The following is a 19,496-nucleotide window of genomic DNA, read 5'->3' on the forward strand; positions in this document are numbered from 1 at the left end:
GTCCAGAGTCTCATCAAGCACATGGGGAAACTGAGGCAGCAAGCCGTGTCCTGTGGATGTACACGGCAGGTCGGGGGTGCAAGGCGCCTGGGGAAGTAAATCCCACATTTATTCTCTGTCACCACGCCCTCACAGGAGGGATGGGGAGAGGACGGGTCCCCAGACTTGGGGGGAACTGGCACCCCTGCCTCTCAGGTGCTCTGGGGGCCCCCAAGCCCTCCCCACCCAGCAGGCAGCAGCCCATGGGGAAGCCGCAGGCAGGAAAGGGCCCCTTGCAGGCGGAGAGGGCCCCTGTCATGCCCAGCGAGGGCTTGGGGTCAGGGGTGTGGGCAGCGGTCCTGTTCTGGGGCCCCCCGCCCCAGGTGAGCCTGGGACCTGCAGGATGGCGGCACCTCTTCGGATGCCCGCGCTGGCTGCGCTGCTCCCCTTCCCAGGCCTCCCTGGGCGGGCTCTCAGGGTGCAGGTCCTCACGGCCCAGGTCCTCACGGCCGCCAGGGCGGCTTTACACCCAGGGTTCCCACCTCCGCTTCTCAGCCCAGCGGCGGGGACTTCCTCCTGCCCAGAAACCCTTGCTCAGGGAACCTGCTTTGTGACAAACAGGGCGGGGGAAGGGCAGCTGACAAGCCAGGCCCCAGCCCTCCCTCCGTCCCCAGGAGGGACGCAGAGGTCTGCAGGGTGCACGCAGGGGCCCTGTCCTCCGCCTCCCTCCCCGGGTCCGGCTGTCAGGGCGACAGGATTTGGGAAGGGGATTTGGGGCGTGGGAAAAGGCTGGGCACGGCCCTTGGCGGGGGCAGGGGTGGGGAGGCTGCACCGGCGTGTGCCTCCCAGCCTGGACTCTGCGTTTGTCACCTTTACACACCCACGAGGCACGGCACCCGAGGCGGCCCAGCTCCTCCCTGCGGGTTGCAGAGGCTGGGCCAGAGCTCTGGGTCCCTCCCAGCGTTAACGGTGACACAGTGACACACTGGCTGGTGCCGATTAGATCTCTCCGGCAGTGCCCTACAGCTGCCACCGCCTCCAACTGGCTTCCTGCCCCACCCAGGCCTCCTGCCACGCGAGGGCAGCCCGCCCAGCGGCCGGGTGCCCTCCGTGCGCCTCACCGCAGAGCTCTCTTGCAGGGAAGGACATGGAGCCGAACGGCCCGTCGCTGCCGCAGGACGAAGGGCCCCCAACCCCTGGCTCCGCCACCAAGCTGCCACCGGTAAGAGCCTGGCCACCAGAGGATCCCAGAGCCGAGAGCCCACCTAGGGGACCACGGGAGGTGGCCAGAGGAAGGGGGAGCAGGGGCACCAGCAAGCCTGTCATTCTGGCCCATCGCAAGGGTCTGCTCGGAACCCCGGGCTCAGAACCCAGGGAAGGCGGCCACCGCACACGGCTCCGCTCCGTTGTTCTAGGAGAGCCACCCGCTGGGTGTGGCTCGGGACGGGCGGGCCGGCAGGGTGTGGGCTGTGAGGTGGCATTCGGGGACAGAAAATCATGGTACAAGGAGCCCCTTTGTCATCATGAACCCCCCGGCGACACCAGCCTGTCCTCCCTCAACCCCTGCCTGTGCAACTCCCTCCGCCAGGTCCACCCTCTGCAGGGGACGCTGGGTTCTGCAGAAGTGTGTGTACACACTCACATACACTCGCATACACTCACACACTCACACATGCACTCACACTCACACATAACACACTCACACATTCACACACTCGTCCACACACAATCACACTCAAATACATACACTCACACACATTCACACTCACACACTCATGTATACACGAACACTCGCACGCTCAGCCATGCCCTCTAAGCAAACCTTCACTCCAGGGAGGGTGAGGAGGCCCAGGCGCCCCCTGTGGGTGCCAGCCCACCCTTCCCTCCCCTGGGAGCCGGCCCTCAGGCCCTGGCAAAGTGGGGTGGCTCTGGGCTCTGGGGACGGGGCAGCACAGACAGAGGCCAGGCTCTCCCCCCACCCCGGCCACCTGTGACCCCTGGCCAGCCTGGCTCCTCTGGGGCCTGTGCCCAGGAGCAAATGGGGGCTCGTGGAGGTTCTGATGGGCTGCCCCTGTGTCCGCCTCAGGGGAAGCAGCTGCCAGACCTCTGGTGGGTGCCCCAACACCCAGCCTGCGTGTCCCACCCTCGGCCCAGGGCCAGCAGTGGGAGTGCCCGCACCTGTGTGTGTGTGTGTGTGTGTGTGTGTGTGTGTGTAGATGAGCATGTGAGGGTGTGGGTGAGTGTGTGTGCGTGCATGTGATGTGACTGTGTGTGGTGTGTGTATGTGTGTATGTGCCTCTGTGTGTAAGTGCGTGTGGTTGCCTGTACGTGTGTGTGTGTGTTGTGGAATTTTTAGTAATTTTGGAGAAAATTTCAGTTGCAGAAAGATAGAGATAACATAAAATTTCCCGTCCTGCCCACTTCTCAGCGCACCGCGCAGCGGCGTTAAACGCACTCACACTGCTGCGCGGCCGTCACTCCGTCGCCTCCAGAACTTTCCGTCTCCCCCGCTGGCGCTCCGTCCCCAGTCCACACTCACTCCCTGCCCCGCCCCCAGCCCCCCGCACCCATCGCCCTGCTCTCTGTCTCTGAATCCGACCCTTCTGGGCCCCCTGCACGTGGGGTCACGCAGCATCTGTCCTGCGTCTGGCTCACCCAGTGGGTGCGCATTCGAGCCGCTTCCACGTCTCGGCTGCTGTGGCTCACGCTGCCGGGAACGTGCGTGCACACACACTTGCCAGCCCACGCGGCTCCCAGCTCTTCAGGGGCCCCTGCTCTCGGCTGCTTGCACGTGCAGGTGCAGGGGACAGCGGCTCTGAGCCCGCTGCGGTTCCGAGCCCGCACCCACGCCCCTCCCCCCCGCACCGGGCTCTCTTGCAGGCAGACTGCAGGCTGTGCAATGGGTCCGACAAGGAGTGTGTGTCCCCGACGGCCAAGGTCACCAAGAAGGAAACTCTCAAGGTGGGCAGGGGCCTGGGGAGGGGCCTGGGTGTTCTTTGTGGGGTGAATGGGCACCTGGGCCGGTGAGGTCCACCCCCCAGCTCACCCAAGGACAGGGGACAGATGGCGTCCCAGCCACCTCCGTGCCCTCCCCTTCCACTCCACTCCCTGCCCCGCTGGACCACGGAGGCCCCATGATGGAGGTCCCGGTGGCCACGGCGACGGGAGGAGCCAGCGTGGTGGACCGGGACCTTCCCCCTTGACACGCCCGCTGGGATCCCCCGCAGGTGCAGAAGGAGAACTACCGGCAGGAGAAGAAACGCGCCACGAAGCAGCTGCTCAGCGCCCTGACGGACCCCCGAGTGGTCATCATGGCCGACAGCCTGAAGGTAGGCGCGACGGGCACGCGTGTCGTCCCGGTGTCCACATGGCTTGCTCAGGAGGCCTCCACAGTGGCCATGCAAAGTTGCCAGCCGCTCAGCGGACCGGTTAACATATTTGTTACCGTAAATCCGGGCCTGGGTCCTGGAGCTGCCCTAACCACCGACCGCAGGCCAGCGACTTCAAACCAGAGGAGTTTATTCTCTCCCAGGCCGGGGGCCAAAGTCCGGAGCTAAGGTGCCGGTGGGGCCGTGCTCCCACGATTCCAAGGGAGACCCTGCCTGCCTCTCCCAGTTCCCGGGGCTCCCGGGGTCCTGGGCTTGGGCCGCTCCCTCCACCCTCTGCCTCGGCCTTCACAGGCCCCTCCCCTGCCCCTGAGTCTAGTCCCTTCTGGGGTCGGAGCCCACCCTACTCCCTGCGGCCACATCCGCACAGACCCTGTGTCCCACCAGGAAGGGGGTGAGGCCCTGCTGGTGGGGGTCCCAGGTGCCCGTGGAGCCCTTCGCTGGGGCGCAGGGGCGCAGGGGGAAACTCAGGCCTTGTGGGAGAGGACCGGGTTGGGGTCTCGGGCCCATGTTTGAACTTCACAGAGGCAGTGGGTGGCTCCCTCAGCCCCCACCCAGCCTCGATGTCCCCCTCCATACACTGGGGGTGGGGGTCGGGGGGCCGTGAACAGCAAACCAGACAAGCGTGAGAGGAGCCTGGTCGTCCTCGGCACCCTGGGCTGCCCCTTCCATGTGATCCTGCAGATCTGGGGGTAAATAATGAGGTGCAAGAGTGAATGTGTGTTTAGAATGGGAGAGGAAATGACAGACATCAAAATTTACAAAGTGACAGTGACAACCGTCCCAGCTCACCGCTGTGGGAGGGCCTTGAACCTGAGCTGCACGGACTCCAGTGAACCGGTCCTGGCTGCCGTGCCTTCCTTAGAGTCTCTCTAATTTATGAGCCTCTTTGTAAAAGGGAACGAGACCGGTGCCTGCAGCCCCGAGCCCCACCCTGCTCGGCTCCCCAGGCACCCACGCCCTGCCCCCCCCCAGATCCGAGGGACGCTGAAGAGCTGGACCAAGCTGTGGTGCGTGCTGAAGCCGGGCGCGCTGCTCATCTACAAGACGCCCGAGGTGGGCCAGTGGGTGGGCACGGTGCTGCTGCGCTGCTGCGAGCTCATCGAGCGGCCCTCCAAGAAGGACGGCTTCTGCTTCAAGCTCTTCCACCCGCTGGACCAGTCCGTCTGGGCCGTGAAGGTGCGGCTGGGGGAGGCCCGAGGGGGGCCACTCGGGGGGACGGGCACCGCCAGGCGGTCGGGAGGCTTGCCGGCAGGTGTGAGAGAGGGCTGTCCGTGCCACACAGACCCGCCAGCCGGCTGTGGTCCCTGGCACTCTGGGTGGAGCACAGGGTGAGGCTCAGGGCCCAGGGGCACCATGGGGTCAGCATCCCACCTGTCTGCAGGTGAGGGAGTGGGGCCTGTGGGCAGCTGGCTGCTCCGAGCCTCGACCTCAGCCCTCCTCCCTGGGGCTGCCTGGCCCAGGGCCTGCTTCAGCCAGGTTGCCAGATCCCATCCGGGAGGCCCAGTGAGAGCTGGGTGTCAGAGAGACATCCAACAGAGGATTTAGGACAAGTGTGTCCCAAATATTGCACGGAATACACTTAGGCTTTTCAAAAAGGTGTTATTATTTTTCTGAGATTCTAATTTAATTGGGCATGCTGGATTTGCACGTCCTGCCGCTGGCCACCTGGATGGGGGCGCTCGGAGCTGGAAAGCCGCTAAGGAGGGGGACAGAGAGCTCCCTGTCCACGCTCCCCTCCCGCTGCCCGCCCTGGGTGCGTGGCGGGTGCCTGACGCCGCCTGGAGACCCTGAGGCCCCAGAAGTGCCTGTGTGTGTGCCCCAGTGGCTCTGAGTGGCTGCATCGCCTGTGTTTGCTCCTGTCCCCGGGTGTCCTTGGGGGTGACGTCGGGTGTCTTGCCTCTCCAGGGCCCCAAAGGAGAGAGTGTGGGCTCCATCACCCAGCCCCTGCCCAGCAGCTACCTGATCTTCAGGGCCGCCTCTGAGTCCGATGGTGAGTCCCACCTGCTCTGCGTGATTCTGCAGTGACCTGCCCCGCCCCCCCGAAGCAGTGTCCCCTGTCCAGGAGGCAGCCTGCCATCCCTGGACAAGACTGGCGTCCGGCAGGCCTGCCACTCACTAGTACTGACCTCCCTGGGCCTCAGTTTCTCCTGGGGCAGAACATGAATAATAACACCTGTCTCCCAGTTGTTGTGAGGGTTTGATAATCTCGTGTAATGCAGCCAGGTAACAGTTACTGGGCCCCAACCTCGTGCCAGGCAACCACTGAATCAACAGATTCCACTGTCATCACCCACCTTTGACCCAGGAGGCGGGGGGGGAAATCCCAGCAATAAACTGAGGGAGTGTGGGTAGGAATCCCAATTTCCTCCTCCCCAGAGCATCGCGCTTTGTTTGAGCGCCCTCCAGTGGCGGCTCTGAGTAAAGCGGCTGCTGCTTCCCCCCCACAAAACCCTGACCCAGCCCTAAGGGCCGGCACCTCCTTGGGCGATAGGGTGAAGGGCTCCCACCCCACCAGCGGTTCAGGGTGGGCTGAGCCCTGTGCACAGGGCAGCCTGGCCTGACCACTGGGCTCCAGCCCTCCGGGTGGGAGCCTTGGGCCCCGGGCGGACCTGCTGGTGGCACAGCGCCCCCTGGTGGTCGGACACTGCATTCATGCCCCCATGTGAGAAGTCCACCCTCCTTTCCCAGCCCCCACTCGGCACCGGGCTCCATGTGTGCCCCGGATGCACAGGGAAGCCATGCCCTCAGGACCCCGAAGTCTGGTGGGGGGCAGGGCGGGACGAGGGGACAAATAGGGAGCGGGCACACAAGGGAGATGGGACCGCTGGTTCCTGGACTTGCGGGTGGGGGATCCCTGAAGGGCAAGGGCAAGGGTAAGGGGGGAGCTTCCTGAGAGGGAGACTGGGGCCATCTTCGGTGAGCACAGGCGGAGGCAAAGGGGGAGTCCCCGGATTAGAGGTGCGGAAGGTAGGGCTTCGGGGAATGGGGCAAGGATGCCCTCTAGGGCAGGGGACAGGCGTCCAGGCCCCTGGGGAGCCTGGGCTCCCCCAGGCAGTGATGGAGTGGGGGCAGGACACTCTCTGGGACAGGGGTGGTCGTCCAGGTGTATGGGACTGGGCTCCCGGTGGGGTGCGGGGCAGGTGGAAGCTGAGAAGTGGGGACACCCCCCACCCCCGCTGGTGGCTCACACAGTGTCCCCCGCCCAGGCCGCTGCTGGCTGGACGCCCTGGAGCTGGCGCTGCGCTGCTCCAGCCTCCTGCGTCTCAGCGCGTGCAAGCAGGGCGGCGACCGGGGGGAGCCTGGGTCCTCGCCTGATGCGTCGCCCTCCTCGCTCTGCGGGCTGCCGCCCTCGGCCGCCATGCAGGACCAGGACCTGTTCCCGTGAGTGGGGCGCGGCGGGCGGCGTGGGCCCCTCCCGAGAGCCCCAGCTCCTGCCGCTGGGGACCCCAGCTCTCACTGGCACTAACACTCGGGTGTCCTTGTATGGGGAGGGGCACTAACGCCTCGACCATGTGCTGCCAGGCACCCCAACCTCCTTCACTGCACAGGGGACCCAGGAGCCTCAGTTCCTCCATCCATAAGCTAGGCTGATAGTGTGCATGGCACTTGTGCAGGGGATGAGACCCAGTGTGGGGCGCCTGGAGAGGGGCGCCTGGGGGGGCGGTGCCCAGAGGTGGGGGTGCCGGGCCTCACCTGTAACCAGGGACCCACGGGCACCTTCCAGACTGAACGGGTCCTCCCTGGAGAACGACGCTTTCTCAGACAAGTCGGAGAGAGAGGTTGCGGAGGAGTCGGACAGCGAGACCCAGGGGCACAGCCGGAAGACCAATGAGAGCGGTAGTGACCAGTCGGAGGCCCCCGGGGGCCCAGCGCCTCGAGGGACCACCTACGTGGAGCAGGTCCAGGAGGAGCTGTGGGAGGTGAGACCCCCGCCCAGCCTGGGACCCAGGCCGCCCTCCACCTCATCCCCGCCCGCTGAAGCAGCCCTTGCCACGCCTGGTGCCCCCCAGGGCCAGTTTACGGGGGCCCTGCAGGCCCCCAGGAACAGGATGAGAAGGAGCCGGCTGAGGGCCATGAGGGCTCGGGCTGAGGGTGTGGGGAAGGCCGCAGGGGTGTGGGCTGGGGGCCTGCGGGGTCCAGGTGAGGGCCTAGGGGCCGAGGCGGATGCTGGGGCCACAGGGGAGCTCTGTTGCCCAGGCACTGAGGGGACCAAGGACCCGTGGCCGTGAGAGGGGAGAAGTGGGGCTTCGGGACACATCCGGAGGTGGCGGCAGGTCCCCAGCAGACTTGACACCAGTGCTCTGGGGAAAGAGCTAAAGGGGGAGCTTTGGGGGGAGACAGCAGTCTGGACATTCGGGCATGGAGCCCAGGTACCCCAGTCTGCAGAGGCTGAGCAGAGGCTGCACGAGGGGCCCAGGGAGGTGGAGGGGAACCAGGGCGGGGGGGGGGGGGGGGGTGCAGGTGCCGCAGGGAAAACTACAGAGAGGTGGAGCTGGAGAGAGAGAGAGGGCGCGTACCAGGTGGTGGTGACATCACCAGGGTACTATGGGCGGGGTGAGGAGGGCGGGGCTGACGGGGGTGGTGTGCAAGGTTCTCAGCTGGGGCTGCTGCCTCCCGAGCCCCAAAGGTGGCCTGGAAATTCAAGCCAGGGACCCAAAGCCTCCGGGTGTGGGGAGTGGCCCTTTGTCCAGGGCCTCCCTGTCCCCTAGGCGCCCGGGGAGGCTGTTCAGTCGAGGGCCCCCTGCCGCGGCCATACCTGAGCAGAGAGGCAAAGCGACTCGCCTAAGGCAGCCCAGCAGGGTGGCAACTCTGTTGTGTTGCTGCCCTGGGCGTGGCTGCCACCTGTGGCCCCAATTTAGATCCTCGCACGCAAGTCACTGGTCCCCTCTGTAAAGTAGGGTGACTGAGGGGGACGTCTAGGGAGGTCTAGGAAGAAGGAAGGGGCACGCTCACAGCCTGGGGCCTCTGGGGACTCAGGGGGCGCTGCCAGGGGCAGCCGCACCCCAGGCCAGATGTTGGAGCCCCAGAGGCCCCCAGCGGTGCTGGCAGGAAGACTGTGAGGGCCCAGGAGGTGACAGGGGCTTGGCGGCGGCCTGGGCAGTGCGGTGGACTGGGGCTTCCTGTCTGGCGAGCAGCCCTCAGAGGAGGCCCCTCCTCAGTGGCTCTTCCTGAGGTCCCCGTGGCCTCCTGAGGCCCTGCTGGGGGGTGAGGGGTGGGAGGCACCATCTCAGACAACACAGGAAGGTGGGGGCAGCCCCCACCTCTAGCCATGGGGCCCTGGACACCTGAGGGCCCTCCCTAAAGAAAGCAAAAGCTGGAAAAGCACCCGCCGTGTCAGCCCGTCCCCTGAGTCACCCAGCAGTCATGAAGGTCGAGCGGGGTAGAGGGCGGTTGTCCTGTGCAGGTGACACTTCCCGCCACAGGTGCAGAGGTGTGCAAGGTCCCCAGGTGGGTTTCAGCAGCCAGGATGGGGGACGTTCCACCCTGGACTCCGAGAGTAGGGGGTAGGCCCAGGTGGGCAAGGAAGGGAGGTGGGCCAGCCAGGCGGAGACTCTGCTGCAAAGGGCAGGGGTCAGGCGGGGCCAGGGAGGGGTGGGGGGTGAGGTACAGCCTCCCCACCTCCCATCACGGCCCCTCCAGCCGGAGGCCCCTCCCAGCTGCCCCGGCGGCTCTGTGCCGGGGGCCGACCGCTGCCCCTCTGCCGGCAGGGGGACGAGGCGTCCCAGGTGGAGACGGTGTCGGAGGAAACCAAGAGCCTGATGTGGGAGCTGCTGAAGCAGCTGCGGCCCGGCATGGACCTGTCCCGCGTGGCGCTGCCCACCTTTGTCCTGGAGCCGCGCTCCTTCCTCAACAAGCTCTCCGACCACTACTACCACGCCGACCTGCTCTCCAGGTGAGCGGGACGCTCCGTGCGTGCCCAGGGAGCCCGGCCCCCGGCCCCCACCCCCGCCCCGGCTCTGCCCGCCGTCCCCAGGTTCCTGGAGGGTCTCCCCAGCCGAGGCTGAGCTCAGTCCACTGTCCCTGCTGGCTCGGCCTCCGAGGGGACTCAGTCTTCCAGAGCAGCCCCCAGAGGAGCTGGGGCAGAGGGACAGTGGGGCAGCTCCAGGCCCGGACAGGGCAGGAGCTGTCAGGGGGAGCATGGCTGGGGCCCCGAGCACCTCTGCACCCCAAGCGCTCTGCCTGGTGCTGACGCCCTGAGCTGGACCACAGGCTGGGAGGAGCCCACGCAGAGGGAGCTGGGCGGGGGCGGGAGCGTCGGGGGCAGGGAGGAGGGTGGCCCAGGACCCTGGACTAGAGTGAGGGAGCTCCCCGTGCATCTGTGCGCCTGCGCATCTGTGCAGGGCCGCGCTGGAGGAGGACGCCTACAGCCGCATGAAGCTGGTGCTGCGGTGGTACCTGTCCGGCTTCTACAAGAAGCCCAAGGTGAGGCGCGGCGGCTGCAGCCCTGAGAGATGCCCCCGGCCCCCAGCCCTGTGTCCCTGGGCCGTCCCCTACCCTGCAGGGCCTGGAAGGGTCCTGCTCCCCCCCACCCCACATGGCCCCAGGCTCTCAGATGAGGTACGGGCACTGGCTACAGAGCGCCCCCCGCCCCCGCCTGTGGGGCCCCTGAGTGTGCTCCTTGCCCTCAAGGGATCAGCTGCCACACACGCAGGGCAGCAAAGGGGCTTCCAGCCCTGGACCCCGGGGTGCCCGTGGGCCCCACGGTTTTCAGCCCTGGAGCCCCGTTTGAGAGCGCCAAGTCCAGGCTCAGGTGGGCACCGGGCTGCTCCTGCAGTGATGGGGGGGGGGTGTCCCCGCCCAGGCTCGGCCCCACCGCAGAGCCCTGGGTTGCCCTGGGCCACAGCTTGAAGCCTCGACTCTGGCTCCACAATTCGCTGTGCAGATGGGGAAACTGAGGCTCGGGGAGCAGCTAAGGGACAGCCCCAGAGTGACACAGCAGGTTGGGAGTGGAACCAGGTCCCCCAGGTGTGCCGGGGGCTCCTCAGAGAGGGGCCCCATGGCCCCCGGCAGCACCAGGCGTGGGCACGCTTAGCAGCCTGGGACACATGGGCTGTCGAGGCAGAGGGGGCACTCAAGGGGACTTCCCGGAGGAGGCGGCTCCACCTGTAAGGCTGTCTGGAACAGGACAGTGGGGTGACACGCGGTCGGTTCAGAGGTGGCTGTGGGAAGCCTGGCAGAGGAGGGACTGATAGGAGGCATGCAGGGCGTTCTGCAGGCCACTGTCACAGGGTGAGGCGGACGGCGACAGCTGGAAGTGACAGAAGGGGGGTGTGAAGGGCACGGCCCAGCTACTTCCCATCGCATCAGGGCATCAGGGCGGCTGAGCTGGACCACCTGGAGACCCAGGAGGAGGGCTCTCCAGCCTGGGAAAGGCTCCCCCTGCTGTGGGGGAGAACTTGGGCTGTTTGGGGAGCAGAGAAGTGGCCTGCAACAGGTGGGGGGCAGGGCTGGGGGAGTAGGAGCCTGGGAGAGGGTGACCTGGTCAGGGTCTCGGGTCCCCCTGGGAACGGAGAAGTGGACAGGACACCTCGTAGGCTGTCTCCCCACAGCACAGACCAGGGGCCGAGCATGGTGTCCCCAGAGCAGGCGAGGCGCCGCTCCCTGACGCTGCCGGCAAACCAGGCGGCCCCCCTAGGGACCTGCACCCCAGGCTCATCCCTGGGTCCCGCCCCTCCCAGCATGACCAGGCTCCTGTGGTCCCTACATGGGCTCTCTGTTGCCCCCTGCAGGGGATCAAGAAGCCCTACAACCCAGTCCTGGGGGAGACCTTCCGCTGCAGCTGGTTCCACCCCCACACCAACAGCCTCACCTTCTACCTGGCGGAGCAGGCAAGGGCCACGGGCAGCACGAGGCTGGGACAGGGGTGGGTGGTGGCTGGGACGCTGACCCCAGGGCACGACGCCTGGTGGCCCCATCTCTGCCCACCGAGGGAGCTCCAGGCCTCATCTCCACCAGCCAGACTCTTCTGGGAGGAGCGGACGGGGACCTGGGACGGTGGGCCACGTCCTCAGGGAGGGGGCTGAGCATGCCACGTCTCCGGGGCCCTCTGGGCTGACTCGGGATCCCGGTCTGCTCCGGGACTCAGGCCCACCTCCCTGGGGAGCGCAGCGAGGGCCCCGAGTGCAGGAGGGGCCGGGGACATGAGGTGGGAGGGGATGAGGAAGCCCGGCTCTTGCCACTGTGGGGCCGCCCGCCGCTGGAGCCACCCCTGTGCCCACAGGTGTCGCACCACCCGCCCGTGTCCGCCTTCCACGTCAGCAACCGGAAAGACGGCTTCTGCATTAGTGGCAGCGTCACGGCCAAGTCCCGGTTCTACGGTGAGGGGCTCCCCCGGGCTCCGTCCTGGGCCTGAGGAGTTGGGGGAGGACTGGGCTTCCGGATTCCGTGGTCCCCAAGACCTTCACGGGGTGGCGGCCGTGTGTGCCCCTCCCGCCTCTCCTCCCCAGGGACCCTGTGGGCGCGGGTGGGGCGGTGCTCCAAACCCGGAATCAGGCAGAGCCCGGGCGTCCCGTCCCGCATCCACGCATCCACGCATCCACGCATCCACGCATCCACACATCCACGTGCAGGGCTCTGGGAGGCCCCGAAACGGAACCTGCCTGCAGGGCGCTGTCCAGAGCTGAGCTGCCCGCTTGGCACCACCAGCCACTGCGCTCTATGTTTGGATCGATTAAAGTGAAATAAAACCCTGGGGACAGTTCCTCTGCCGCCGCCACAGTGAACCACAAGGGCAGAGACCACAAGGGCAGAGACCACGTGTGGCTGGTGGCTGCCACGTCCGAGGGCACAGGACAAGGTTTCTGTCCTCACAGAAAGAAAGTGCCGTCGGGCAGCGCCACCCCAGAGCCGGGCACTCAGAGAACGTTCGACCCCACTTTTCCGTCCGTCATCCCTCCCTCCCTCCCGTTTCCTTGGTGGGCAGGCCGCCCGCACGTCTGGGTGCCCCGAAGTCTGTGGAGGAGGCTGGGGTTTTGCCACCTTCCCACCCCACACTCCCACCACCAGGGCAGCGACCCAGCCCACAGTCCCCCTCACTGAGGTGGGGAGGCTTAAATCTCAGCAGGGGCCCAGGCCAGTTAGAGAGGCCTCAGCCTCCCCGCCAACACGTCTGCCTCAGTGACGAACAAGCAGCAGGTGCAGCATCTCCTGAGGGCCCAGGGCCCGAGGGACCTGACGGGGCTTTTCCAGAATCTGAGACTCAGAGAGGTTGAGTGACCCGCCCACTGGCACACAACTGGGGTCTCCACCCACCTGTGTCAGGAAGCTCCAGGCCTGTGATTTAGGGGTGGGACCCCCGGATGCAAAGGCCGACTCCTCTCACTGGCCCCCGCCCGGCCCGTCTCTGCAGGGAACTCACTGTCGGCGCTGCTGGACGGCAAGGCCAGGCTCACCTTCCTGAGGCGGGCGGAGGGCTACACCCTCACCATGCCCTACGCGCACTGCAAAGGTGAGAGTCCCCCAGCCACCGCCCCCTGGAGGGCATCTTCTCTCCTCCTCTCTCCTCGGTGACTTCCCGGCAGCCCAGACCCCCCCCCCCAACCGCTGCCCTCACTCAGGTCAGACCCCCGGCAGCACAGGGCCCCCACCCCGGCTTCTCCACCCTGTGCGCAGAGGGGCGTGGCGTCTTTGCCGCCTTTGGCTAACTCGCTTGCTCTCACCTTTCGGGAAAGAGACACCGTCAGCGCCCGTTTCTGAGTGACTTAGACGGGCGGCGTCTCCTTTCTCCAACAAGACTGAGGCTTGTGGGGCAGGGATGGGAGGCTGGTTCTCTCCTTCACCGAGCCGACTGTACGCGTACTAGTTAAATAATAATCGTCGGCTGAGCTCGTCCTGGGCGCGGCTGGCTGCCAGCAGGGGCCGGGTCTGCCCCTCGGAGCCCACCTGGGGCAGGCCCTATACCGTCAGGTGCAGGTGACACAGCAAAGGATGGGGCATCCCCTGGATGGAGCCCCGGGCCTGAGCAGCTGTGGCAGAGACCCCATTCCCCGGGGGGAGGGGGTCCCTGAGGAGCCGGGCTCAACCCGGACTCCGCTCCCCCCATAAGTCCCTCGCATCCCCACGGCTCTACCCACCTGGCTGCTCCCACCCTCTCCCCTCTTCCTTCTTGCCCTCCTGGGGTCACACAGTCCCGAGGGCTCCCTTGCTGGATCAGGACACGGCAGGGCCTGAGCGCTGACCCCTGTGCCGGCTGTGTTTCAGGAATCCTGTACGGCACCATGACCATGGAGCTGGGTGGCAGCGTGGCCATTGAGTGCCAGAAGAACAACTTCCGAGCTGAGCTGGAGTTCAAGCTCAAGGTAGCGCTGGCCGCAGTACCTCAGCTACTTGGAGGGCCTTGGGGCCATGGGGCCTGAACCGGGGCAGAGTGAGGCCTTGCGGACCCCCCCCCACCTGCGCTTTTTGGACCCAGAGATGGATTCCTGAGCACAGGCCCCTGGGGGAGCAGTTCCTGGCACCCCGGCAGTACAGCTGGGGCCCAGAGATGGGAAGGGGGTGCCTGCATGCCACGCACAGAGTCAGGACAGGCCCACCCACAGTGGGGCTGGGAGGCCGGGAGGGACCCCTGAGTCCTGGAGCTCAGGTCCCGTCCCAGCTGGCCTCCTGGGCACCAGGTTCAGAGCCTGCACCCCGTGAGGGTGCCCACCGCTTGTCCCGCAAGATGGGCCTCTGGCAGCGGCCTGCCTCCTCCCCCAGCTCACCAGGGGTGCACGGGGCTGCAGACAGGCCCTCAGGCTCACGGGCGTCCGTCTCGGGCGTGTCCCCTCAGCCTTTCTTTGGGGGCAGCACGAGCATAAACCAGATCTCGGGCAGGATCACGTCGGGAGAGGAGGTCCTGGCGCATCTCTCTGGACACTGGGTGAGAGGCCGCCCCCGGGACCCTGGGCGCCGGGAGGGCCACAGGCCGGCAGCCTGACCCCGCCCGCCCGTCCGTGGCAGGACGGGGAAGTGTTTATCCAGGAGGAGGGGCGAGGAGGCGCCGAGCTCTTCTGGAGCCCGAGCAGGCAGGTGCGCGAGCGGAGGCTGCGGCGGCGTACGGTGCTCCTGGAGGAGCAGGGGGAGCTGGAGTCGGAGAGGTGAGGCCCCCCAGCCCCCCGGCCCCGGGGGTCCCCGTCTGCCACAGCCCGTCCATCCTCCGCAGGGCTTCGGGGCTGTGAGCAGGTCCCCAGGACTCCCTGGCAGGGTGGGAGGGAGGGTGGACCTCAGAGGAGACCCCCGTGGCGGCTGAGATGTGCTGTGGGGGCGAGGTCAGCTGGAGGGAGAGGGAGCGAGGCCTGGGGCCTGTCCCTGCCAGCGGGGGACTGGCAGCCTGCAGGAAGGGCCTGCTCACAAGAGGTGTGAGACACCTCGATGTGAGAAAGAACCACCTTGTGTTGAATAAACAGCGTCCTGGGAGACACAGGTGCCCTGAGAGGCAGTGAGCTCCCTGTCCCTGGGGGCAACCAAGTAGAGCTTGCTCTAAGCCTCCCCTCTGGTGCTGAGAGGGCGTGGCTGCCCAGGTCCCCCAGCTCAGAGCAGGTGCGCGCCCGCCCGCAGGCTCTGGCAGCACGTCACCAGGGCCATTAGGGATGGTGACCAGCACAGGGCCACGCAGGAGAAGTTTTTACTGGAGGAGGCGCAGCGGCAGCGGGCCCACGAGCGCCAGCAGAGCTTCACACCCTGGACACCCCGGCTGTTCCACCTGGACCCCACCACCCAGGAGTGGCGCTACCGATTTGAGAAGTGAGTGCTGGCGGGGGGGGGGGGGGGGGTGACCCAGGGGCCAGCAGACTGTCCCCAACCCGTCTGGGCCCTGGGCCTGAGGAACGCATGGAGCTCCTACTCCTCCCAAGGACCAAGGGAGGGGAGTGGCAGTCATATTGGGGCTACTGTGGCCGGCCCCCCCGTGCGGGCCCTGCACACGAGTGTGGGCAGCGGTCACTCTGGTGGGGCTCTGGCTGGGATGGTGTCCTCTTCCCCCGAGGCTCACTGCCCCCGCCAATGGACATCCTCTGGACCTCCAGCCGCAGCCCCTGGGACCCCCTGAGGGATATCACCCAGTTTGAGCAAGACGGGGTGCTGTACACCCTGCAGCGAGAGCACCTGAGCCCCCAGACCCGCGTGGAGGGCAGCCCGGGGCCTGGGCACCAGGTCAGCACCCAGGGGCCCCGCGCAGGTCCTCAGCTGTGGGGGTGGGGGGGTGCAGTCCGGCCGCAAGTGTGCCTCACTCCCACCGACGGGGCCTCCTCCCCTGTGTCCCCTGCCGTCACATTTCCACCCCCCCTCCGCAAACAGGGCGTCTCATGGCCCCGTGCCTCGTCCCTGGCAGGGTGGGAGGGAGGGTGGACCTCAGAGTAGACACCCGTGGCAGCACGGGGCCCGAGGCTCCTGGACTCCCAGGCACTTGGTGTGCAGGCTCTGTGCCGCAGACGGGCCCCAGCGCCCTGCTCCCGGAGCCGCCCTCCCTGGTGTCGGCACCCGCTCCCCTTGCACCCAACGAGGCAGCCGAGGCTCAGGGGAGCCAGGGCCTGGCCGGTGGCAGCGGAGGGGGCAGCCTTCCCACGGACACCGGGCCTCCAAGGGCGGCCAGAAGGGGCTACGCTCCCTGAGGGAGGCCGGGCTGTGAGTGGGCCCCCGCCCAGCGCCTCGGTTTCTGCACAGGGGCCTGGCCCAGACCGGCGGCTTCGCAAGGCCAGCGACCAACCCTCCGGCCACAGCCAGGCCACCGAGAGCAGTGGCTCCACACCCGAGTCCTGCCCAGAGCTCTCGGATGAGGATGGTGACGGAGACTTTGTCCCCGGTGAGTGCTCCCGAGCAGGCTGTCCTGCGGGTGGGAAGGCCAGGGAGGTGCCCTCCCCAGGCAGCCCTGTCCCGGGAGGAAGCTCCCCCTGGCCTGGCTGTCCTCCCAGGGTTCCTCCTGGGCTCCAAGGGGAGGACGCCTCCCTTGCCTGGTGGGAATGTGGCTGCACAATGTTCCTTTGTCTGTGACCCTCTGGTCCCACCCCACCCCTCCTTCCGTTACCCTTACAGGCCCGAGTGCCTGTGTCTCCCAACTTGGTCCCCACCCCTGCGGCGATGGGCCACACTTGGCCACTCCTGTCTCCCAGTGCTCAGTAGGGGCCAGCTGAGGCTGGGCACCCTCCCGAGATGGCCCTCGGGGCCTCTCCCTGTCTCTCGGCACCACTAGCTTTGCCTTGAAGGCTCCCATGGGGCGGGGTGGGGCCTCCAGCTGGGCACAGCCCGGGACCCCCCCACACTGGCTCCCCAACATCCCAGCTCCTCCTCTTCTCCCCTCCCCTCCCCTCCCCTCCCCTCCCATGTCCCCTTGTCCCCGGCCCTGCAACTGGCGGCCTGTCCTCCCAGGCAGCGAGAGCCCGTGCCGGCGGTGCGGGAAGGAGGCCCGGCGGCTGCAGGCCCTGCACGAAGCCACCCTGGCCCTCCGGGAGGCGCAGCAGGAGCTGCACAGGTAGCCCCTGGGAGGCAGCGGTGGGGGCAGGGAAGGCAGCCGGCAGGGCGTCCCGGCGGGGGGAGGAGCTGAGCCAGGTGCAGGGGGACAGCGAGCTGGGCAGAGCAAGGACACTGGAGGAGGAGGAGGAGGAGGATGTGGAGGAAGCTGCAGGCTGGGAGGGGCCCCCGGTGAATCAGCGGTGGCCTCAACCACAGGATAACCATGGCAACGTGTAGCCAGGTGGGAGCGGAACCAGCACTGCCCCTGGGCGTCTCAGGGTTCACTGCTGTGTTCCCAGCAGCCCTCATGGCAGACACTCAGGTGGGAGGGGTGAGCGAGGCCTGCTCAGTGACCATGGTAGGTAAGGGCCACCCTGGCCACATGGGCCCTTCTGTGAGCAGACTGCCCTGGAGTGAGGGCAGAGCCACAGCTCCCAGCTCCACTCCAAGGCCCGGCTCCCGGCTCAGTCCTGACTCACTGGCTGTGGGACCTTGGGCTGCCCATGCCTCGGTTTCCCCCTGCAGCCCTGGGCTGGGATGAAGATGGTGCAGGGGGCCGGACTCTGCCCGGTACCCAGCTCTTGGCTGCTCCAGGAACCCAGTGTGCGCGCCTCAAAGCCCAGCCCTCCACCGGAGCTCTCCCGCGCCGCACCCAGAGGGGCCTGGCCTCACTGCAGTTCAGCCTGCTCCTCGGGCAGCTGTGGGAGGCACCGAGAGAAGGCAGGCTGGCACCTTGGAAGAATGCCACCTGTGTGGTCAGGGAGGGCTTCCTGGAGGAAGATGTGGGTGGCCGGGGAAGAGCTGGAAGAGGGAGAGCAGAAGTCACTATTGAGAGTGATGGGACCACAGGAGGGCCCGTGCTGGGAACAGGAAGAGCCCACAAGTCGAGCAGGGTGTGAGTGCCCTGGGGCTGCACCACAAAGTCCCACGGACGTGCGGCTTAAACCACAGACACTCACGGTCCCCATCCTGGAGGGGGAAGTCTAAGAACCAGGCGTCACAGGGCTGGTTCCCCCTGAGGCCTCTGTCCTGGGCGTGTAGACGGCCATCCTCCCCTTGCGTCCCCACGTGGTCGTCCCTCTGTGCCCATCTGTGTCCTGTTCTCGTAAGGACACCAGTCACATAGCATTAGGACCCACCCTAGTGACCTCATGTTCCGTTTGTCACCTCGTTAAGAACTCTTTCTCCAAATACCGTCACATTCTGAGGTCCTGGGGGTCAGGGCTCCCGCTTGTGACTTTGGTGGGTGGCAAGAGGTAGGACACAAGTCACCAGCAGAGCAGGTGGGGGGGACACTCTGCTCCCCCAGCCCTGACCTTGCTCCCTGGAATGGGTGCCCAAGAGCCCAGGGCCACCCCTGTGCCCTGGGTGCCCTCCCGCAGTCCCAGCACCCCCGTCCCTGGAGGGTGGGACGTGCCCCCTGTCCCGGCCAGCCCGGCTGAGCTGCTGCGCCCTCTCCCTGCAGGCAGCTCGCGGCCATGCTGAGCTCCACCGCCAGGGCCCGGCGGGCAGCGGCCGCGGGCCCCCTGCAGAGCCCCCGCGCCTGGTGTCTGCTCTGCGTGCTCCTGGCCTGCCAGCTGCTCCTGAACCTCGTCCTCACGTGAGCGTCCTTCGGGGCCGTGTGGCTGCCGCCCGAGGAACTCGGCCACTGCTGCCCTCCCTCCCAGGCATCCAGCACTTTAAACCAGCCCGGGGAGGCTGAGGGATGCTGTGAGCTCGGCCCCTGTGGACAGAGGGGCCCCAACGGCGGGAGGACAGCAGGAGGGACCTGGGGCCGCCCGGCTCCTCTTGGGGAGGCGCCGGCCTCTCTGGAGGGCCCTCATCCAGCACTGGCCTTAATGCTCAAGCCAAATGCCACTTTGTCCTGCAACGCACACCCTGGTCATCTGGCCTCGCTCTCCGGGTCCAGCCCCCACCTGCCACGTGGGGTTGGCGCAGGCCGGGCGTGGGAGGGTCCGCCAGCGTTGGACATCGGGTCCCCAGGGCCACCCTGGTCCTGACCCACAGGCTGTCCCTCCTGAGACTTTGCCCCTGTCACCCTGGTGTGGCCTTGGGCGAGACGCTGGGACGGCCCAGGCAGGGCCCCTGGAGTCACTCTGCCACTGTGCTGTTTGGAAGGAGCCTGGTCAGAAGTGAGGGACCTGCCGCATCCCCGAAGCCCAGCCCCGAGGTGGGTGGAGGGACCTGTGATCGCAGCTCCGCGGGCTGCCGGGAAGTACCAGCCGTGAGTGGAGCAGGGCTGCCCTGCGCCCGCCTGGGAACGCTTCCCCTGGGCCCAGCGGGGCCCGCTCTCCCCGCACTTGCTGGATAAACGCCACGGCAACACCGTCGGCGGGCAGTGTCTGCCCTCCGCTCCGTGTCCAGTTCCGCCTGTGTGGGTGTGCACGTGTGTGAGCGCCCGCACGTGTAGGTGCACACGGAGCCTGAACTGAGCTATGGCCGTGCCCTGGGGGCTGATGCCCCATTTTCTGGTTTTGTGCCCATGTCCTGCCCCGCGGCCCCCACCCCCCGCAGTGTGGGGACAGGTCTGTGCTCTGTTCCCTGAAATAAAGGAACACACCCACTGGCTGTCGTCTTCTTGGGGGAGTTCTGGAAAGGAGGGGCGTGTTCCTGGGCACAGACTCCGCACCAGCAGCGGGCTGTCTGGGGCTGGAGGGCCCAGGGCAGGGGTCCAAGGTCATGAGGATGGAGGGGTCTGTTCCC

The 19,496-nt window shown here is 67.1% G+C and overlaps 1 protein-coding gene across 8 annotated transcripts in view; it reads left to right on the plus strand.

The window, feature by feature from the left end:
- The window catches only part of OSBPL5 (oxysterol binding protein like 5), a 51,932-nt gene that overhangs the window by 21,919 nt on the left and 10,517 nt on the right, over positions 1-19,496 (plus strand). For 3 of the 8 annotated variants that reach the window (XM_028503882.2, XM_036029838.1, XM_036029839.1), the window contains exons 3-22: positions 1,119-1,201; positions 2,860-2,940; positions 3,207-3,308; positions 4,341-4,544; positions 5,274-5,358; positions 6,575-6,749; positions 7,093-7,288; positions 9,077-9,261; positions 9,710-9,791; positions 11,099-11,197; positions 11,590-11,686; positions 12,718-12,816; positions 13,569-13,666; positions 14,137-14,226; positions 14,307-14,443; positions 14,904-15,089; positions 15,371-15,497; positions 16,008-16,146; positions 16,710-16,812; positions 18,259-19,356. In XM_028503882.2, the coding sequence (XP_028359683.1) occupies positions 1,119-1,201; positions 2,860-2,940; positions 3,207-3,308; positions 4,341-4,544; positions 5,274-5,358; positions 6,575-6,749; positions 7,093-7,288; positions 9,077-9,261; positions 9,710-9,791; positions 11,099-11,197; positions 11,590-11,686; positions 12,718-12,816; positions 13,569-13,666; positions 14,137-14,226; positions 14,307-14,443; positions 14,904-15,089; positions 15,371-15,497; positions 16,008-16,146; positions 16,710-16,812; positions 18,259-18,397 (2,507 nt within the window). In that variant the 3' untranslated portion in view covers positions 18,398-19,356. Of the gene's footprint in view, positions 1-1,118; positions 1,202-2,859; positions 2,941-3,206; positions 3,309-4,340; positions 4,545-5,273; positions 5,359-6,574; positions 6,750-7,092; positions 7,289-7,966; positions 7,973-9,076; positions 9,262-9,709; positions 9,792-11,098; positions 11,198-11,589; positions 11,687-12,717; positions 12,817-13,568; positions 13,667-14,136; positions 14,227-14,306; positions 14,444-14,903; positions 15,090-15,370; positions 15,498-16,007; positions 16,147-16,709; positions 16,813-18,258; positions 19,357-19,496 lie in introns of those variants that run through there. The other 5 variants (XM_036029840.1, XR_004904056.1, XM_036029843.1 and 2 more) reach the window with 5 other exon arrangements.

The sequence above is a fragment of the Phyllostomus discolor genome, chromosome 6 (assembly GCF_004126475.2).
Source record: "Phyllostomus discolor isolate MPI-MPIP mPhyDis1 chromosome 6, mPhyDis1.pri.v3, whole genome shotgun sequence".
Taxonomy (NCBI): domain Eukaryota; kingdom Metazoa; phylum Chordata; class Mammalia; order Chiroptera; family Phyllostomidae; genus Phyllostomus; species Phyllostomus discolor.